This window comes from Brachycentrus maculatus, unplaced genomic scaffold (genome assembly GCF_059751285.1).
Source record: "Brachycentrus maculatus isolate JH-2025_06_01 unplaced genomic scaffold, ASM5975128v1 h1tg000185l, whole genome shotgun sequence".
NCBI classification, from domain to species: Eukaryota; Metazoa; Arthropoda; class Insecta; order Trichoptera; family Brachycentridae; genus Brachycentrus; species Brachycentrus maculatus.
In genome coordinates this window covers 1,177,523-1,200,956 of record NW_028280936.1, presented here as the reverse complement: position 1 = coordinate 1,200,956, position 23,434 = coordinate 1,177,523, and the positions used below count along the sequence as shown (strand labels likewise).

The following is a 23,434-nucleotide window of genomic DNA, read 5'->3' as shown; positions in this document are numbered from 1 at the left end:
CACTCCTGTCCGCTCTCATTCATCCATTCACGTTATTTGCGTGCGGGGCTGAGGCACGGGACGAACGTTCGTCAATTTGCGATGTGTTGTAATAGTGCCCTCGTAGTTGAACGAATTAATATAAAGTGTTCTTATTCAAAATAAATACGTGATGTCCCTTTATAATGTATTCAAATCCTTCGCCGTCGGTATTTCGTTTCTCATTTCGAAAAAATCAGACGGGCTAAGTTCGTTACAAAATGTTTGAGTCGTGAACGATATACGATTTGTTCGCGCGATATTTTTGTTTTATACGCTGTAATTTGAGTACAGCGGACATTCTCGCGAATGTATTCGTGACGCGGCGAATTCAATATTCTCCGAGGTGGGTAGAGCAATCGGTAGAATGTAGCGTGGCCGGCAGCCGGCAGCCGAGTTGTGTCGAGTTCGCGAATCGAGACAAGTAGTACAAGTCGAGTCCAGACGCAGACAGCCGCAAGACGGGCACACGTGGTGAGACGGTCTTCGTCGGTCGGTGGTCGGTGGACGCGACAGCGAGCGTTCTGTCCGGGTGATGCAACTGCGGCGCGCGGTCGATAAGAAATTGCACTAGTGGGGATGTTTCGTTAAATGAACGCGGGCTGTGTTTATGTTATAAATCAGTTTGCATACAAATAAGTGCGGGAATTAAAAAAACAGCGAACAATAATCCGATTAATTTGTGTCAGTTGTATTATCATATATTTATATCATGGCGAAAGTATCCGCGTCGGATGTGCATCCCCCGCAAATCATGGGAGGGAAGGACAATTTCGAAGAGCTGAAGAAGTCGGATTCAGATGGAAAGATTAAAATGAAGAAGGAACTCGGACTGATGGACGGAGTGGCGATTATCGTCGGCATCATCATCGGAGCCGGTATATTCGTGTCTCCCAAAGGAGTCCTGCTGAACTCCGGTTCCATAGGGCAGGCCATCATCGTGTGGATTATGTCTGGAGTGCTCTCCATGATCGGAGCCCTGTGCTACGCTGAACTAGGTAACCTAAATAATTATTCACTTACGAGCCCGCACCCGACACCCGTGCCTCGCATTGCGAAAGTTCACCGGCACTTGGTAAATACGTTGGGTGTTGAAAACCACGTTACTCTGTAATGGTGGGATTAGTCCGTCAGTTACACTTGTTACTTGATGGCCCTTCAAGGCTCATCCGAGAGCCCCGGAATCGAGGACTAAACTCCCGGTACCTGCCTACTTATACGTAAAGTAGATAGGTACCCTATCCTTATAACATGGGTACAAAACGGTACTAGGATTTTATTTATTGCCAAAAAGGAAATTGGTCGAATAAGTATAAATAATACATCGGTTTATACGTATTCAACCCATTTCCTGTACGCGGTTAAAAAGATAATATAATATCCTAAGTAAATAAGATTATATGTTTTTCCTATCGCTTACCTATCTACGATAAATTCAATGGCTTTTTGATACATAGTAACTAAAATATTTTTTTACCCACTGTTGTACAATGTGCTTTAATCTAATGTAAACCGCCATACTCCATATTGATGTTTTTCACCGTAATATATTGTTACCCGGGACTGACACTTGAAGCGTTAAGCTGATATTACCGTCACGTAATTTACGATCATGATAAAACTACATCATCCGGTGTAGTAGACTATGTACCACTATGCACAAAAAGGGGATAATAATGCAACAAAATAGTTCCAATGATTATTTTCTGCCGCATAATAATTTTGTTGAAAAGTTGTTATTTATTATGCAGACGAGGAAAAATTCAATATAAACTTTAAAAAAATGTTAATTTCCTTTAGCTATCAAATGAAAATAATGTTGTAGTCATGAGGCGTGCCAAATACATTATTTATTTTAAAGATACAAAAAAAAAACTATTTCAATAAATTTACCACATCTCATGCATCACATTATATAGTATAAAACTCTTCACTTACATCATTTTACGGATATTTTATTACATTTTACATACCAAATAATATTTGTGAGCTGTAATCATTTAAAAAATAGTTCGCAATTATCTGTTGACATCCGAATGTCAAACGATTTTAAAATATAGTTGTGTAGGTACCTAACCTGTCATGTTTTTATTTTCCACGTGTACCTACCTACATTGTAATGGAGAATAGGGTTGTCCCTATACACATTTCCGCCTACATTTTACGAAAACTATGAAAGCTATTTCCGATAATGCACGTTATTTTTTAAAGAATAATTTTACTCACATTTTAGTATGTCCAAATACATGTTCACAAATCTGAGTTTTCTTCACTTTTTTATTATTATAAGGATATTATACAGGAGTTACTTTTACATTTTTGACGTCTCAATATAGATGAAGAAGAATATGGAAGTCCGGGTATTTGCAAGAGTTATGCCATGACCTGTCAAAGGTTGATTAAGTGATCACTGCGCACACGTGGAACATGATGAATATTCTACCCATCTTTGATGTATTTTGACAATATCTCCTATTTAAAAAAACAATGCAATTTGTGTTTCTACTATTTACAAAAATACTTCAATTCAATACTATTTCTATGAGCCTAAGCGGCTCATTATTAAAAATAGGTACCAAATTGTGGTAGAGTTGGTTCGAACCCAGAAACTGACTCAAAAGACCGTGACACTAACCTCGGGACCACAACCCGACAAAATCAAAAACAAACCCACACTTGCAAGCTTTTCTAAAACCTTAATAGCCGAAAAAATATTAACTTGATTACGCATTTATTAAAATTGAATCGGGAAATAAATAAAAACCCAATTTCGACCGATTTCCCTACTAAAAAAATCACGTATTTTTTTACAATCGTTTTCGCTGGACTAATTTGATACATCGTACGTTACTGAACAGGTTATTAACACCATTACTTTTTTTTCATGTTCTCGTAGCTATGGTTGCTTAATGAATAATAATATAGGTTACTGAACCGCGACCTTGCTACAAGTTTTTTTTTTTTTATATATACCTTTATTAACATACCATTGTAAATAAAAATAGAAAGTAAGTAAAGATAAATCACGTACAATATAACACTTAAATGGTATAGTATAACAATACTATATGTAATAATAATTGAAATAAACAACGCAATGCGGTTCTTCAATTTCCCGAAAAAAAATAATACCTAGGTATCAAATCAAAGAGGTCTAGACCCCCAAAAAATCACTTTAAAATTCCTCTCTTAAAATGCCTTGCCATTATTAATTTTAAACATTTTTTTAAAATTATATATATTTATTTTGCACCCTCAAGTATAACGTACCATATAAAAGCACGACATTTAAAGCTGGGAAAAATTCATCATCAAAAATTTCACTGGGTGATAAAACATTTCACTGGGCTAAAATTTCATTGGGTGATAAAAAAAATGCAATGCGCCCACCGCATTATGACAATGGATATTGTTTCTAGAGGTAATAGTAATCGATATGGTAGGTCAGAACGTGCTCCAATATTAAAATTGTCGAGCAAGTACCTTAAAAAATGGTCGCCGCGAAATTATGCTATCGTGAAATAAAACCTCTTTTCCTTATAAAATTATTAGCGATTTTTTTTATCTGTCGGTTAATGTGTGATTCACTAAACCATTTGAAGGGTCAGCCAAATTTATTCAAAATTGGGATCCGGTCACCTTATGAACGGGTCATCGAGATCCGGTATTTCATGAACGACCCACGTTTACATGTAACTCAATATGATCTGTAACACAATCACACAATACAGTATTTCTCAAAATAGTAATCTACAATAATCACAGGGTATTCGCCACACTCTAGTTCTCGATTAAAAAAATATTAAAATAAGTCCATCGTTTCTTTGACGTCATTCATTACCAACATTCGAAAACAACGTATTTACGAAGGTGAATTTTCCACAAGAAAATGATAAATGAAAATATTGATTATATCGGCTGTTACAAACACAAAACGAGTCTAATACAATCGTTTATAAGTATGTTAAACTAGATATTTCTCCCGTCTGATAATGATCCATTGAGAAGGTGATCTTTTGTAGTAACCCATATAGACTAGTATGGATGTAAAAAACGTACGAGTAAACTTAGGTATGTGCTGGTATATTTTCCAAGATCCAGAACATGTTTGTATTATTTTCAGTTCAATACTGCCGTACAGAACCTAAAGCGTAGTAAGGAGATATACTAGATATTTGGAAAAGCTGAAATAGCTCTACAAACAAGAATGTATGTAGCGATGATATTGACATTACTTTTAAGTTTTTGCATTCTACCGTTATACAATATTAAAATGCAATCGTGGTTTAAAAAATGTGCAATTTTTTTATAATTATTTTATTTAATATGGTTACAAACTTTTTTTAAATAATTTTAATTATTTTTCTAAACATTTCTACTTACAATCTTAAAATTAAAAACGCAGTTCTCTCCAAAAAAGAGACAGAACTCTTGTGCTTGAAATTTTTTAGCGAAATTAAAATTAATTTCGAATATTATTATTTCAAACCACTACATATATTCATTATGTAGGCTGATATTATTTTATGAGGTCTTAGTATATATTCATACTGGATATAAATCCATATAAAAATATTTGTATAAACATAAAATATGTAAAAGTCGTAAAATGAAAACACAAGTCCGCACTTATCGGCAGGTTTTACTATGAAATTGATTTTTTTAGCAATGCCATCAGATATTTAGATGACGATTAAAAAAATGTTGTTTTTATCGAAGCCAAATGTTGAAACTACTAAATATGTCAAATAAGGCGCAATAAATATTATTTTAAAAATATGCAATGCCCAGATATTTCGGAAGTGGACTTTGTTCCTTTGAAACGTGAGGACTGTAGCCAGTGGTGGGATTCAGCCGGTTCTCTGGAACCGGTGCCTAAAATTTTAAGAGGTCGCCGAACCGGTCCTTAACCCTTGGTTGTCACATAATATTCCGATTGAGATCATGTCGCTCACTCCTTTCAAGAACGTCATAAATCAAAAAACTTGATTTTTCAGGAGAACGTTTTTAAAGTTTAAAAATATAATACAATCTATTAAAAATAAATATCAAGCCACTTTTGAACTTTTTACTGTGCAACAGATCTTTTCAGGTAAAACCTGAAGGTTTCTTCTCCATTTGAAAAATATTTAGTATATTTAAAAAAATAATTAAACAATACCTTTTATTCAAAATGCAAAAACAACACTTTCTGCGCTGTAGCGGGTAATTTTAAGTTAAAAATATGCCACTTTTGCTGGGATATAGTACATTTTCTGGGCATTCCGAAAACATGCACAACTGAAAATTGACGATTTTTGATTTATGACGTTCTTGAAAGGAGTGAGCGATGTATCGGAGCACGCTCGGTCTACTACGTGTAAAAATATTTGAACCTGGTTCGCCACGTTGTAAAAATATTTGAACCTCACGAAGAGAAAAAAATATTGGAAAGTTGAAAAAAAATAGTGGAAAAATTCAGTTAAGTTATTGCACTTAGAAAAAAGAATATCGTGATAGATGTGCGCTTCAGCATTTGGAGTATTCTCAGTTGTAATGTGAATGTTCTGTTTATGTGCAGAATAAAATACAAATAAGCGAATAAATGTAAAAACTATTTTTTTATAGGGGGGGGGGGTAGGAGTAGTACCGGTTTTTGAAAAGTTTGAATCCCATCACTAACTGTAGCTCAAATTCCTTAAATAACCCTTAACCGATTTTTATTATAATATTAAGTCAGGACGATATCAACCATTTAATTTAAAAATTAAATGGGTAAGATATAAAATTTTAAAACAAAAGAACATCGAGAAATTTGTGTACAAGTATTTTGGACACACTCAAAATGTTGTAAATAAGATAACTGGTCAAATTATAAGCTACATAAAAAAATTAAAATCATGTTTTCAGGTACCTATGTGAATTTAATCCAAGATTTGGACCTTAGATACAAATATAAAGAATCTTTGCTCAATAAAAGCTTTCCCAGTCCAATATAGATGCCGGTAGTGAACTCAGGTGAACTGTATTACAAATTGGATCTATATATCTAGGGGTTCCGAAAATTGAAAAGTAGGGTTGTCAATCATGGGTAGAATTAGTGAATGTTACATGTGTGTAGAATGATCACTTAAACCAGACATTGACGGTGGTAAGCCCTGTAAATTTCCAGACTTTTAAATAATTCTTCTTCATCTATGTTGAGATGTCAAAAAAAGCTATATCCTTTTACGTTAAATCCATCAAGACGTCAAATGATGATCTTATTCAAATACGAAACTATAGCGCTTATATAGTGTGCACATCTGGCAAAAAATTACACTTACATAAGAGTACATATCGCTCACTCCTTTCAAGAACGTCATAAATCAAAAATCGTCAATTTTCAGTTGTGCATGTTTTCAGAATGCCCAGAAAATGTACTATATCTCAGCAAAATAGGCATATTTTTAACTTAATATTTACCCGCTACAGGGCAGAAAGTGTTGTTTTTGCATTTTGAAGAAAAGGTATTGTTTAATTTTATTTTTAAATATACTAAATATTTTTCAAATGGAGAAAAAACCTTCAGATTTTACCTAAAAATATCTGTTGCACAGTTAAAAGTTCAAAAAGTGGCTTGATATTTATTTTTATTACATTGTATTATATTTCAAAACTTTAAAAACGTTCTACTAAAAATCAAGTTTTTTGATTTATGACGTTCTTGAAAGGAGTGAGCGATATGTTGATATAGGATAGAGAAATTGAGCTTACGAGGGCCCCTTGATTCTCGCAAAGATTATTATGCGAACTTCAAAAAGCTCTTTGTATAGCATGCCCGTCCGATGTTATTTGCGATTTTAGTTTGGTATGTAAGATCTTATATGTATTTTTTAATGTATTCTTTGAATTAATATATACACGTACGCACTACACACACAAGACACGTAGATCTTACCTTTACTAAACGTTGTCATTAATGTAGATACGTAATACGTACCTACGTACGTAGGTACACTATTATTATTTAAGTATTACTATTGTTACACTTTTGGTACTCCCGAAACCGTTATATCAATAACTACCGTACGTATTTATAAGTTGTCATTCATAGTGCGTATTATACAGGTGGCACAGAATCAATCACCCTATCGGAAGATGTTATAATTTTTTCAAATGGCTTCATACGTCAATCATATTTAAAATTTGTAAACAAGACAGCTGCAGTATACAAACATATTGATAAAACGGACACAAATGTGTAACAACACTGGCAGCAGCCACTTGACGGATATCATCTTTTCCACTTATGTAAAGGTCCAAATAAAGAAGATGAAATAAAAAGATTTCCATCACTGAATGTCTTTTGTTTTATTTAGTAAAAAGTTATTAAAAAACAAAATCGGATGCTTAATTTTGCGCCACCCTAAATGTGTTTGTACACTGCAGCTGTCTAATTCTCAAATCCCTCACTCCTTTCAAGAACGTCATAAATCAAAAAACTTGATTTTTCAGGAGAACGTTTTTAAAGTTTAAAAATATAATACAATGCATTAAAAATAAATATCAAGCCACTTTTTGAACTTTTTACAGTGCAACAGATCTTCTAAGGTAAAACCTGAATGTTTTTTTTCCATTTGAAAAATATTTAGTAAATATAAAAAAATAATTAAACAATACATTTTCTTCAAAATGAAAAAACAACACTTTCTGGCCTGTAGCGAGTAAATATTAAGTTAAAAATATGCCTCTTTTGCTGGGATATAGTACATTTTCCGGGCATTCCGAAAACATGCACAACTGAAAATTGACGATTTTTGATTTGTGACGTTCTTGAAAGGAGTGAGCGAAATGTCAAATATTATTGACGTACGACGCCATTTGCAAAAATGAAAACATCTTCTGATAGAATGATTAATTTTGTGCCACCCTGTAGTAGCCAACATGCCGATCGAACCTCGCTAAATGAAGAAAGGACACAAATAATCTTGAAGCGATCATTTGAGATTAGTATTATGTTAGATCGATCTTTTTGCAACAGCGTTTTGGTAACGGAAAATCGAATCCCAATTTTTTAATCATTTTTATTTATATTCCCTCTCCTACCCACGTGTTTTGATTCAGAACGCGTGAAAAGCTCCTATGTACCTACATAATATACAATACAATTTGCATTTCAAATAACAAGTTATTTTTGAACCACAGGAGAGCCTAGTAACAAAGTTGTGGATCAAACCGTGCCAACCAAAAACCTTATTTATAGATTTTAATTAATATTGTATTATCCCGATTTAAATTAATTCAAAATAAATTCAATCATTCAGGGATTATTGGCATTATAATCAATTGCTTTCTTTACTAAATTTAATAAAGTTTAGTGATAGGAGTAAACTATTTAATCTGATTTATTTATACAACATTTTAAATAACATTTTAGACTGTCCCTTGTTATGGCAAATGATACATATTTATGCCCCAACCAGAATCACGAGAAACCGTCAAATGTTTTATTGTAACAACAGCCGGACAGTGCACGGTGGAGTACGCCTTGATAAAAAGTGTGCGAAATTATTTTATGAAGTTTTATGGCTGAAAATGTTTTGAAAGTGAAACAAAATCATTATTTAATATTTGTTCTCTTAATTTAACGCTAATACAACACTTCATAGTGTAAATTATGTACTTTTCTTTGTAAATTTCATGTAACAAAAAGAGAATAAAAAACATAAGAAATATTTTTTCCGTCTTTATGTCAATCATACATTGAATTAAATTAATAGTTTTAAGTACAGAGATACTAAAATAAAATATATTATGCATAATAAAATACTATTTGGAATCTGAAGATCAATATCCGTTTTCCGAATCATCTCCACATTCTTCATCTGCTGATTCAGGCAATAGTAAATCCATAGTTTTGTGTGAAAATGGTTTACCTTTTTTCTTGGGGTGCGTCTTGTATAATTTAGTAATGGATCCGAACTGAGTAATACTCTATTTAAAACATCCCGATTGCATACTTCCCGCGAGAACTTGATGTATGATTTAGCAGGTCTTGCAACTTTACTTCATTAGAATTTTGTGTCTGGATTCAATACTCCTATACAAAACCTCGGCAATGATTTCGCGGACCATATCGATATCTGGAATATGTCACTTCCTAACTATAAAGCAATAATAATTACAATATTCCAGGCTAATGCATAATTCCTTGTTTTGTATGTTTATCCTTGTTTATATAAGTACATTTCGAACCAATAATAAACTTAAAAAGAGAAAACACACTATTGTATCATAAAGTATACAACATGTAATATATTTTGTACAAATTGGCTACGACCGTCAATAAAGGAAAAAAATCAACAAAAATTCAATAATTTGTTTCCGAGATATCAAATGCTATATTACTTCACATTAGTTTTCGCTATCCTAACTCTTTTAGAATTTACCTTTTCATTACATACTGGGAATTGTATGATTCGGGATTGTCCATGTTGGTTTCTTTGTGTATGCTTAATGACTTAAATGTGCCTTCAATTTTTAAATTACTTACCGCTTCCATTCACAATCTTTTGAACCTTTCTGTTGGGTAGTAATTTGGCGCATTGAATTATGTATTTATGAATTGCGTAGGTATTACTTACTGAACATCTGCGCACTGAGACTCGGTGTTTTTATTTCTTTGTTTCGTCTTGAATAAAAATCGTTATTAACACGCACGTCTGCCAGTCGTGAGTCATAATCCTGCACCCTTTTGAAATCGGAGAACTTACATTTTAGTACTCTGCGAGAAATATATCGCTGGTTTAGTGCCAAAGGGCCACAACGCAAAAAAAACTCTTTTTTCCAAAAATGGTATGTAAATCATCAATATTTTCATATTCGAAAAAGACACCCATGATTCTAGCGTTAGAAATGTCCATTTCATTTATTATCATGGGTGTTTTTCGAATATGAAAATATTGACGATTTAGATTTCGTTTTTGGAATACAGAGTTTTTTGCGTTGTGGCCGTTTGGTATTTAACCAGCGATATATCGGTTGTTGTATTTTAAGAGTTCCTTTATTTGGACATTTTTCTCTATCGCAAATTTAAAGATTTATACGATAATTAAGACTTGTTGACCATTCACTTTTGCCACAGTTGTCGTGGTCAAATCCTTCTCCGGCATCACATTTTCAACGCATCTAAGAATTCTCAGTCGCTTCTCATCCTTTACTGTTCACGTAATTTTTCACTAAAATTCATTTTTTTGCATTTTCAAATCGGTCGGATAAATGAAAAATATGTTTTTATTAATTGATTTGGCAGTCACTTTGCGGTAAAATTATCCGCCTACGGCGTTCAAACACCATATGCGGAAAATGATTCGCAATCCATCGAAACACGTGTCACAATAGATTTTAAGAAACAATGGTATATACCAAGTAAAACATAAATTTGGTTTTTATATGAAAAAAATATATATTTATGCAAGGGAATGTCATATGACACTGATAATTTAAGCCGAACACATTATCATATCAGTTACAATTCTTCAGCTTCAATCCGTCGCGAAATCATTTTAATGCAAAATTATTTATTTCTCTGTTAATTTGATGTTAGTACATATTAACATATGTAAATTATAAATATTACTGTTTTACATCACCAAACAGAAATTGTTTTCGTGTTTGGTAAGAGAGTCACAAAATGTAATTTATAAACAGTAATATACATAGCATGAATATTATATACGAGTATGTTTTTACTACATAGACATTAACATATCTATACAAAATAAGTTTTTTTTAAAATTTATATAGCAGTGTGATATTAATTGAAAGATAAGTACACCACATACTATTGATCACATTATATTTATGATTTCAAAATATCCATCTTATTTGTGTACATCTACATTTAATGTCATTGACATTCGTTTTTTTAATCACATTAATTACTCAACTAAAAGAGATGAAAAAAAGTTATACCAATGAAAAGATGAAAATCTGGGTTTGGGACCTGTCACTGCCTTGTTTAATTGATCACATTCACCATGCTTCCCATGATTGCCAACCATATTACTCACATTTCGAATGTTGTACGTATTTGAAATGACAGAAACGTTTCATATTTTTCAATACAATCTTCAAGGGCGATCTACGGTTGAAAATTATAAATTATGTCATAATAGCAGAAACTTTTACCTTATACATGTGAGATTTTTTTTTCATAGGAAACGCTTGATATTTTTTTCTATCCTTTTTTTACTCAAAATATTTTTAGTGTGACCAACATTTAAAAATTTGCCTCAAATATTGTTTAAATGAATGAAGATTATTTTTTCGCTTATCTGACCACTTTTCAGGCGATCGGGTCAACATCGGTCAATTATTTTCAGTGTGTTAGATACGCTCTAGGTCAGATGCATATCATTTCAATTAAAAAAAAATGCGTAAATCAGTGACGAAATAATGACGTTTCATTTTTTTCATATAAAAACATGGTTTCTTTTTAATAAGTAGCCTTCTTGCAGGCGAAAATGTCAATGACCTATAATGCGTTGGAAACCATTGATGCTAGAAAATATGAAGTTACAGCCCTTTAGTTTATATCGTTTTTTGATGTGTTAGGATACTTTTGTTATATTATACTTCATAATATGCACACTAATGTTCTGGGGCCCACTAGCCACTATTTCCAACAAAAACAACCTTATAGTAAATCACCCATTAGCGATGTTTAAGTTGAGGTAACTTTAATATTATACAGATTTTTCACTTCAATTTGGACGTTTTAAAAACAAAATTGAAAGCCTTACAACTCAAATTGTACGCACTACAAAACAAAATGGACGTTTTACTTAACAAATTGGACGTGTATTTTTTTAATTCTAATATTTATATAAAATAAAATATACGTCCAATTTGTTAAGTAAAACGTCCATTTTGTTTTGTAGTGCGTAGAATTTTTTTAATTCTAATATTTATATAAAATAAAATATAAGTATTCATATTAGTACTACATATACCGTCAGTGTGAATACCTGCCCACATCTTTTATTCTTAAGACCAGTAAGTGCGTTTGTCGTCAAGTTGGCAAGCCTGCCCGGCGCGCTGTCAAAGTCTGTGCGCACGATGTTTGCTGAAGTTTTCGGACAAGATTTTCAATACTACACGTTTTTTTTAAATTGTATATTTTTTATAAAATGCAATATAACTTCCAATTTGGTTTGTTAAACGTGCAATTTGAAGTCAAAACCTGTATAAGGATAATGTATTTTTTCTGATTAAAGAGGCGCTTGGATATAGTTAGTCTTGCACCTCAAAACAAAAAATATAAGTAATAAAAAATATTTTTGCTCACTCTTAAAACGTTTATTCTGTAGATAGCTCGTTTTGAAATATCGCCAACAATATAAGGAATCTGATCAGTCACGAAATTGTTTGTGGTAGAGGTAGTTTTAAAAAAAATATATTCGTATATAGTGTTTAACACATTTCCATATCAATATCACAATTTTGTTGAAATAGCACGTACAGGAGTACGTGCTATTTATAACTTGCAGACCGTTTGTAAACAACGTGTTTATGATAATGTCTTAATTTTATTACGTAAATGTTGTCCTACTTTTTCACAATCAATTCATTTACGTTATTTGTGATGAAAATAATGTTGAGAAGATTATCGTAAATGCTGTTAATTATCACAGTTCGTAATATCACAACTAGAACATTAAAATTCGGTTTGCACTTTGCCTGTAAGAAAAGTCCATTCATTTGAATATTTTTTCTTATCTAAAGCAAAATGGTATTAAAATATTTAGCTTCAATATTGTAGTCAGAAATATCGCAATATATCCACTCACTGGGATTTTTGTCTACCTGTTTTGAAACTTACCTGTCTCTTCGTCAGAACAGTAACTGCTCCTGCTATTTCTTTAAACAGTATTATAAATAAACAATTATTGATTAAAAAAACTAAAATTATGTAATTAAAAAAACGTTACCTTATTTTTTTCTTCTTCTTCTTCAACCCCTTATCCGCACCCCAATGGTGCATAGAGCACTGCATCATATAAACACAGGGTTATCTTGATCGTTAACACATGAAAGAAATGTGATCGGCCCTCCGCTTCAAGTAACAGTCCAAGGTAATATTGAATAAATATTAGAGTAAAAATCACTAATATTTATTTGACTCCCCCCTAGGAATCGAACCCGGGACCTCCAGAACAGTAGCCGAGAGTGCTGACCATTACACTATAGAGGCAGAATTTTTTTCTTAGACTTCCTTAAAAAACCTGCAGTTATTGTTAATATACTAATTGTCGCTTAAATCTGTATATATAATCTATTGTGAACCAATTAAAATTCTATTTGGTTCGTTCACACTTTGTAGTCTTTTAAAGGGATAACCGCAAAGCCTCTATTTTAAGGTGGAGACTGACCGAAGCATTTCGTCATAGCGTAACATTTGCGGGGAGCATCCGAACATCGGATGGAGTAATCGGAACGAACTCGGCTCGCTGTACTGACTATACGAATGCTCGCATCGTAACATGTTACGTTACGACGAAATGGATCCGATCAGTCCCCACCATTACAGGCAGGTAGAATTATACCTGGTATGCCATTGGTGCCTGTCAATTATTATAAATTACCTTTATTTATCAGATTTTTTTACTTTTATCGTTCTTTCTTTAACCCCTATCCAAGCTCAGATGGTGCATAGGACATGGCCTTGGAATAATGGAGTGTAGACTTGATTGCTTTATTAGTTCTGTTACACAAATTTTGGACATGGGAGTGGAAAATATTTGATAGGATACAGTGACTTAAGTGAAAAATCTCCGGGTAAAATGCATCAATGCTATGTGGGAAATGAAATGTAGGAATGAAAATAGGATCAGCAAAACAATGTCTAGTGAACTCGAGGTTGCATACCCGTAATCTCACTAGCCTATGTAACTTGTAACTGGACACAGCTCATTTGTCAAATCTCTCAAGGAACAACTATTGTTTTCCTTTCTTAAACCATTTCCTTCAGATAGATCACTTATTTTTTGCCTTTTTTATAATTTGTTTAACTTTGTATTTTTAGGGACCATGATACCAAAGTCGGGAGGGGACTATGCGTACATAGGAGAAGCATTTGGCCCTTTACCTGCCTTTCTGTACTTGTGGGTGGCTCTCTTCGTACTAGTCCCAACAGCTAATGCCATCACAGCCCTGACCTTCGCGCAATACATCCTCCAACCCGTCTGGCCGGCTTGCGATCCGCCTTACGAAGCCGTGAGACTCCTTGCTGCTGTTATAACATGTATGTTTACAATTAAATTAAATCACTTCTTCCGGATTTGAATTTCAGTCATTCTGGTAAATCCACTGAATTAATATACCAAAATTAATCAATCACCCAGATTGAACTCCTAACACAAGTAATTATTTTGTGTATTATTTGCAAAAGGAATTGAACTATGGTTGATACTTAAAAATCATTTACAGTAATGAGTCCAGCAAAAATTTATAATTATTCCAGTATGAAATTTGATTAAAATTAAAATTAAGACTTTATAATAATACACCTCAATAGTGTAGTTATTATTATTAATTTAATAAATTTAGACTACCGTTCATACAAAACTAAGCAAATTTTCCAACTCATAAGTGGGTTTTTACATTAAAACCCATAAATATAACGGTTGTTTGATAGATTTTGAGGTTGTTTATCACCATGCTTCTGTTAATCATGTTGAAACACTGTATGAATTTTTTTTAAAATTAAATTTCATAAGAAATACGTCATATTTATAATTTGTGAACGTAAATATACCTTACTTCAATTTCTAATTAATCCAGCATATAACACTGGCCTCAATACTTCTTCATATTGTATATAAACTTCTGGCTTTTATAAAATATAATTATTGATAACTTGATTTTCACACCTGAATCAATATCGGTCATGTCTTAAGCTTTGATTAACACCAATATATAGGTAAACAAAATTATCAATGTTCTTGTACTTTAAAAATGATAGTAAAACAATTAAATTAATAAAAATATTGTTTCCCGAGGAATATTTCCAGAAACAGGATTTTTTTAATTTGTGGCCAATCTATCATTTAAATTATTGTTTGTTAATGCGTGAAGATTTATTCCATTGAACAGTTTCCAGATTATATTTTATCTTTACTAAAATATATTTTCTAATTATGACCATCTTCATTTTTCGATTTGTTTCATAGTAATATGTACTAAGTATTTTTGATGCTCTCTCTCAGAGATAAATTACTTTACTAATGAGACCAAAAAAGTGACAGATAAATTTAAGCAAATAATGTGTGAACCAATAATGTTTCCAATAGAACATGACATACTCCAAAAATTTATTTTTTAAATGCCATATTATTGAATACATTTTTGAAAAGAATTTACATAATATACTGAATTTAGTTAATAACGCACACATGATTCATTCTGACTTGCATTTTTTAATAAATCATATGAAACCGTTGTATAAAGGTTATACTATGTATCATCTTACTTCTACAATTGAAAATGATATTTAATAATTATTTTAAATTATGATTTGTTCAAGTGTATGTTATACTTGAAGGTCATAAATGTTTACTGTAGCAATACAATATGTTTTTAGGTACAAGATCATATTTGCATAGTAAAGGTGTAGTACATAAATCTCCAGTTCTATTCCAAATTCCAAAATATTCTGTCAATAATCGTAATTATAAAATAATTTTTAAACATATGTTTTAGGTTTACTTACGGTGATTAATTGCTACAACGTGAAATGGGTGACACGAGTACAAGACATATTTACGGCAACCAAGATATTTGCGCTTCTGATCATAGTTTTTGCTGGAGTATATTACATTGCCTGTGGAAATACTGAAACATGGAAATCTCCCATGGCGGGTACACAGACATCTCCGGGATATATCGCTCTGGCATTTTACTCTGGATTATTCTCATACTCCGGATGGAATTATCTCAACTTTGTAACTGAAGAGCTCAAAGATCCTTATAAGTAAGAAACACATTCATAAGCTCAATATTAATAAATAAGTTTACTGGCAAACAATCACCTCAATATATATTTTTTTCTTTTAAAGTAAAAGAGAAATATTTGTGTTTTTGTTATTTACAAAAATACTTCAATTTCATACTATTTCTGCAAGCCTTAGCGGCTCATTATTAGAAATAGGTATTAAATTGTAGTAGAGTGGGTTTGAACTGAGAAACTCTGACTTAAGAGTCCGCGACACTAACCACGGGACCACAACCCAACACATATCGCTCACTCCTTTCAAGAACGTCATAAATAAAAAAACTTGATTTTTCAGGAGAACATTTTTAAAGTTTAAAAATATAACACAATGTATTAAAAATAAATATCAAGCCACATATTGAACTTTTTACTGTGCAACAGATCTTTTTAGGTAATACCTGAAGGTTTTTTCTCCATTTGAAAAATATTTAGTATATTTGAAAAAATAATTAAACAATACGTTTTCTTCAAAATGCAAAAACAACATTTTCTGTCCTGTAGAGGGTAAATATTAAGTTAAAAATATGTCTCTTTTGCTGGGATATAGCACATTTTCTGGGCATTCCGAAAACATGCACAACTCAAAATTGACAATTTTTTATTTATGACGTTCTTGAAAGGAGTGAGCGATATGTCAATGTTAATGAATATTTATTTATTAATATACTTTTTATATAATTTTGTATTACTTATTATAAAAATATACAGGAATGAAGCGAGATGATGTAAAATTTTTAATAAAATGTTCACATTTATAAAGACTAAAATAATGGTTTTTGGTTATTAATGTTTGTAATACAAGAATACCACTCTGTAAAAAGTTAATACAACTGTTAATTTATGTTACTGAAAATTTTCGTCTTTCTTCATCAATGAGAAGTTGCAAATACCTATCACTTCAATTGTCTCTGTGAAATATCAATTGGTCACTTCAATGAGCATCAGTGATGTCAATCTTATTGATCATCTTTGGAAGGCTTTACATTATCTAATAAAAAATAAAATACATTGTCTTTGTATTTAAAAATATTACCTAATGTTTACATTTCGATTAAAATCCATTTAATCTATTAATTAAAACAATGTAAAATCCATTTCTATAATATATTATTATTGGATCTGTTTTTTTTCATATGTATTATGAACATAACTGTTCAGATTATGTGAACCTAACTTTTTATGTATTGACATTTAGTTAATTTATAATGTTTTGTTATTACTAATATAAGTTTGTTTGTTTCAGAAATTTACCCAAAGCCATATGCATTTCCATGCCTCTCGTAACTATTATATATGTAATAACAAATGTGGCATACTTTTCTGTGCTGACAAGAGATGAAATTTTATCATCCAATGCAGTAGCTGTAACATTTGCAGATAAGATGTTGGGGGTGATGTCTTGGTGCATGCCATTCTTTGTGGCTTGCTCCACGTTTGGTTCTCTGAACGGGGCCATATTTGCCTCATCTCGACTATTTTTCGTAGGAGCAAGAAATGGCCATTTAGTCCAAGCAATTGCCTTAATCGATATTAAAAGACTGACTCCAGTTCCATCACTAATATTTATGGTGAGTAGTGTTTAACGTTCATTTTTTAAATATAGTAAATTTAGCAATGACAATAAATGATTGTAGTATTGTGTATTTATTTGATCACTTATTTAAAAAAAATTGTAGTAATTTGATAAGGAAAACATCACCTATTTTCATGTCTGTTTAAAATATTGCATTCAGTTTTTAGTAAATCTTCTGTATATGTATATACATACATATTTCAAATTCAACTGCAAAAACTGTTTCCTGCCAATCACAAAATACCTCCTTACTATAAAATTATATAAGTTAGCAAAGGGACAACCTTACCTTGTTTTGTTTATAATAAATATTATGTGCATTTGTTTTGTATAAATTAATTGTATTTGAACTCTGTCATATTGAATAATACAAAATTACATTTTTTTCAGTGTATTCTGACGTTGGCATTGCTCGTAATCCGGGATGTTTATTCTCTAATAAACTATGTGAGTTTTGTGGAAGCGCTGTTCACATTGATATCAGTGTCGGGGCTGTTGTGGATGAGATATACTAAACCGAATTTACCAAGGCCTATAAAAGTCAATATATTTCTCCCTTTGTTGTTTTTTGTAATATGTACATTCCTTGTTACATTCCCGTGTTATGTCTCTCCGTATGAAGTAGGTGTTGGTTTAGTATTTATTGTAATCGGCATTCCTGTATACTTCGTAACTATATATTGGAAAAACAAACCACTATGGCTCGTCAGAACATCAGCGTCATTCAATTTGTTTTGTGCTAAAATGTTTATGTGTGTTCCCGAGGACGGAAAAGAATTCTGAGGAATTTGTCACTTAAAACTGTATTGTGTCCATTTTATTTTTATTGTAAATAATTGGCATCTCATTAACATGTAACATTTTAAACAGTGACGTTTTAAAGACGAGAAATGATTGGATTTATATGCTGCTATTTTTCAGCGGGAATCATTGATACTATGGTAAAATGTATATTTTCTCTAGTTCTGTAGAAAGAATCTCGATATTAATGACCACAATTATTCCATAATTATTATAAAATTTAAAAATAAAACAGATCTATAATACTTACTCTTCTCGAAAAATATCACTGCAGTTTTACAGGTGTATAGTCCAATTCCATTCTATCGCTGTGACTTGTTATAATCAGATAATCTTATAATAAGATAAGATCATAATATTTAAGGAATCTTGACATTTTTGAGATGTTGCCTTTACTACTGAGTAGTCGATATTATTTTATTTAAATGTGAAATATAACAACTTGAATTTAACGGGTGTAAATATTGTCAATTAATGTTAGCAATAATTATTGTATAGGTAACTATAATCAGAATACATATTAAGTCTAGTTACTAGTAGTTCTCATACTGTCTCTCTTTTCCTTATTTTCACCCAATGGTGCATGGGGAAATTATATTGCATTATTACAGCATTATGTAATCCTAAATTCGTTGAAACCAATGCAATGTTTTTTATTAGCCAAATGTTGAATCTGTTTTCAGTTATAATATCAGATATACTATATTATATCCCTCAAACTTTATTCAGTCAGTCAACAACTTATGTATTTTAAACATGAGGTTTGGCTAACCTTGTATTAACAGATCAGAATGGAGTTTTATAAACCATTACGTCACCGAGTTTTAGTTATCGTTTGACAGGGGGTGTCTGAGTAAAGCATGGAATATCGCAATCGTGTATTTTTTAATGTCATCTGACTTAATGCAGGTTAACTGCTAATTAGTTTAAATAGTTCTAAATGAATTGTTTTTCATGTAGATGTACACCTACAGATATTGCATTGTGTAATAATTCAATTAAAACATGTATGTTAATTCTTATGATGGGGACTGACCGGAGTCATTTCGTCGTAACGTAACACGTTACAATGCGAGCATCCGTATAGTCAGTACAGCTCGTCCCGAAAACTCCATCCAATGTTCGGATGCTCGCCCGAATGTTACGTTACGATGAAATGCTGCGGTCAGTCCCCTTTCAACACATTCTCAGCGTTTAAATTACTTAATTTCATACAGAGAATCTGAAAATGTGATAAATTTTGAAAACACATTTCTTTGTTAAATTCATATTTTACTTTTTATTTCATTAAAACAACCCTTTGTATGAGCATATCATATAAAAAAACATGAAACTGCACAAATAAACTGAAGCATATATAGTTATGTTTATAAATATTGTCAACTTTTGAAGTAACGCTGTAATATTTTTTATTCAAACGTAATGCATAGTAAAAATGACATGCATGTTACTCCTAGGCAAATGTTCAACGCGTGACTGTAATGTTTAATGTTTGTATGGACACGGGAGCCACGTTTGACCCACAGGACATGTTAAACCAATCAATCAAGCATATTTGTAACTAAAGTAGGTTTTTAATTTTTAATTGATTTTAAAAAGGTTTACTTTTATTAAGTAAACCTGTACTCAAAAGTTTTGACAAAATCATAAAACCTGTACTAAAAGGAATCAAAAATGTAATGTGGTTAATTTATTATGCATTATGTAATAGTACATGAAATCATTTATCGATGGATTTCGACTTCACCTTATCAACTTTGTAAATTTAATTTTCCTCTGACAAATGTGATATGTACTAATAGTGGCCTTAATATTGTTATGGTTTAATATAATATTGTAATATTGGCAACATTCCATAAGATTTAATTCAACACTTATCATTTATTTACCAGCCTTTTATTAAGAAAATCTAATAGTCATATTATGAAATCATGCAGTCTACCGCTTTTTATTATTACCAGCTGATCCTCACTGGATACATACATTAGCGAATTCAATGGTGGGTCATCCAGTTTATCTACGATTCCCACAGTGCTGGCAAAATCTTATATTTGCAAGTACAGAAAGTTAATCTATTATTTATGTTGATAGTGCGATGTCTTGTCCGCCTCCATAGTGTAATAACGGTCAGCACGCTCGGCTACCGTCGAATAAATATAAGTGATTTTTTTCACCTTAATATAAATTCAATATTACCCTGGACTGGTATCTGAAGCGGAGGGCTTATCACCTTTCCTTCTTGTATTAGCGATTAAGATAACACTGTGTTTAAATGATGCAGTGCCCTATGCACCATTGGGGTGCGGATAAGAGTTTGAATGAATGAATGAAAGTGCGATGTCTTAAAGTAAGTTCCGACAAAAATTATTTGCCCACTAAACTTCCGGTACTTTCAGAAATAGAACTTTGGTGCTACTGAAAATAAAAATAAACAGATGTTTTACTACTGAATTTGCAAATTCATTTGCATGGTATTGAACAGCTATGAGACTTTTGATATAATGATTTAAATTTAAGGTACCTAAGATACAATTTAAAATCGACAGCACTGATAAATATATAAGTACTTGATATGTATGAATTCATTGTTACAAAATCGACTGCTTATTCTGCCGATAAAAACTAGAAGTTGTTTTAACAAGCCCATATAATAATATTGAACTTGCCTTTATATTTATAAAATAATTATCCTATTTTACAAACCATAGTAGAATGTATGATCATAGAATAATATTTCTCTTTTAGTTTTTCACCTTGATTTTCCATTGAATTTGAACTCTTATTACTTAAAATGCAATAAAGTATACAATATCCGTTATCTATCCATAAAATGCTCACTTGCTGTAATAACCTTAAAAGCCTTTTATTATTAGTTAAGAAAAATTGTGGGATTTTGTTAATCATTTACTCTGTTTAATACTTTCAATCCTCTATTAATTAATATGATTAGTAATTTATGTAATAAAATCTCTATAAATATCAATAATTTTATGTAATGAAAAGATTACTCTTGTTGTAATGGTACATATATGTTTAATTACTTTTTATCTTGTACTGCTTTACAAGACTCTAGAGTTCCTTTTACCAAAACTGCAAATTACTGTAGTTACATAACATTTGCAAGTGATTTTTTAAAGTAAAATTATATTCTACCTCTATTTTATAGCCGGTGGCTTGAACTGATGACATTACTTTCATCATTTTAAGGTCCATGTTAATATTACTTAATTTATTATTAGATTAAAACCAATATTTTTAGCTTTTCCACTTTTTTATTTGACCAGCGACCGGGTTTCGTCGTTACCGACATCATCAGACTGGTGAGAGGCTATACAAATTGTTATGTTAACATAACAATTTGTATAGCCTCTCACCAGTCTGATGATGTCGGTAACGACGAAACCCGGTCGCTGGTCAAATAAAAAAGTGGAAAAGCTAAAAATATTGGTTTTAATCTAATAATAAATTAAAAATGCAATTCCATCACGAAGTGTCAGTGGATAATATAAATCTAATATTACTTAATTTTACCGTGCATATCACTTCATTCACATGATTGTTTTCAATAATTCACTTTCAAAAGTAAAGAAAAGAAAGTATGGTTTATCCTGCAATATTGGATATCTGATATTTAAAAAATTACCTAGTTGCTGGTGCAAAGCACTTCATGCTTACATAGATGTAAGCATTTTTATAACGCCATAAAACCTCATTTTTGACATACTTTTTCATGTATCCCTAAATAAAATAAAACGATTCCTTTATTAACACACTAAAGACGGGTGTTTTTTACGCCTGTGGACCGCTGGCGACGGGAATTGATAATTATGTACATATAGTTAATACCTTAACAAAGAGGTTTGCATATAATATTCATATAAAAACAATAAATAGGTAATTCCTTCATTTCTGACTTTGAAATGAGGCCGGCGCAGAAGGCAAAAATACCCTTCCCGTCCTTAAGAGTCAATCGACCGAACGGGTAGAAATACCTTTCCTGTCCTTAGTGTGTTAATAACAGGATATTTAAAAAATATTTACTAGCTCTGATATTTATATTTTATTCAGCAGCCAGTGCAAATAATTGATTATTGCAGTTTAATTATTTTTATATACTTTGACTCAAAAGAAGATGAAATTAAAATTCTATCAATGATCTTGCTCTTCTCAATATGCCTTATACATAATAATAAGGGATTTGCCACCCCTAATGTTTATAAAATCATGTAATAAATGTAGGGTTTTCTGTAAACCGATGAAAATTCTTTTTTTTATTGCACAATAAATAAATTTTATAACGAGATATATGCAAAAATATGCATTAAGCTTTCATCGCCTTAAATAGTTAATTCTTTCGACTGAACTCATTTGTATGATATTTTTAGACCAGGTGTCATATTAATATTTATGAAAAATGACTTGAATAAGACAATAATGAAATCCGTAAACTGATAAAATTATTGTTTTTGTAGATTTTATACATAAAGACAAATTAATGCAACAGTTCCTAATATGTTGCTAAGCACAAAGGTATACTTTGTGTTTAAGGGTTCGTACGAACAAATACTAATTTTGGAAAAAGATTTGTATTTGAAATGACAATAATACGTTGGGAATTGGTAAAGTAGTGTGTTTAAATGATTGCGTTCTATATTTTCATAGTTTTAAATATTATTTTAGTTGTTTTTAATGCCCTCATTAATTTGGAAATATGTATTATGAATAAAATGGCTTTAGCTTTATTATATATTGCTCTCGAGAATTATGTAGGTATCTTTATTATATTATTAAACATTTTCAATTTTTAAACCTTTTTTTATTCATCCCACTGTTTACAAAATAGTAAGAGATCTTCTGTTTTTACTCTTTTTTCATTATTTTATTACTGTTTAATACAGCAAAGGTTATTTTTCTGAAAGCTTACCTTACATTCTCACTGTGGGTCAGAGCAATGTAACTCTTATTACATGATCTGTTGTGGCGGGTCCCCAAGTTAAATCTCGTCTTCCAGCCTTGGGTCGTTAATA

The 23,434-nt window shown here is 31.4% G+C and overlaps 1 protein-coding gene across 1 annotated transcript; it reads left to right on the top strand.

Moving 5' to 3' along the window:
* Positions 1-30: 30 nt before the first annotated feature.
* Positions 31-21,722, top strand: LOC148307935 (large neutral amino acids transporter small subunit 2-like). The gene is made up of 5 exons (XM_088262579.1): positions 31-1,016; positions 14,066-14,284; positions 15,742-16,012; positions 17,277-17,601; positions 17,997-21,722. The coding sequence occupies exons 1-5, from the start codon at positions 731-733 to the stop codon at positions 18,387-18,389; spliced, it is 1,494 nt and encodes a 497-aa protein (XP_088118705.1). The 5' UTR covers positions 31-730; the 3' UTR covers positions 18,390-21,722.
* The last annotated feature ends 1,712 nt before the right edge of the window (positions 21,723-23,434 follow it).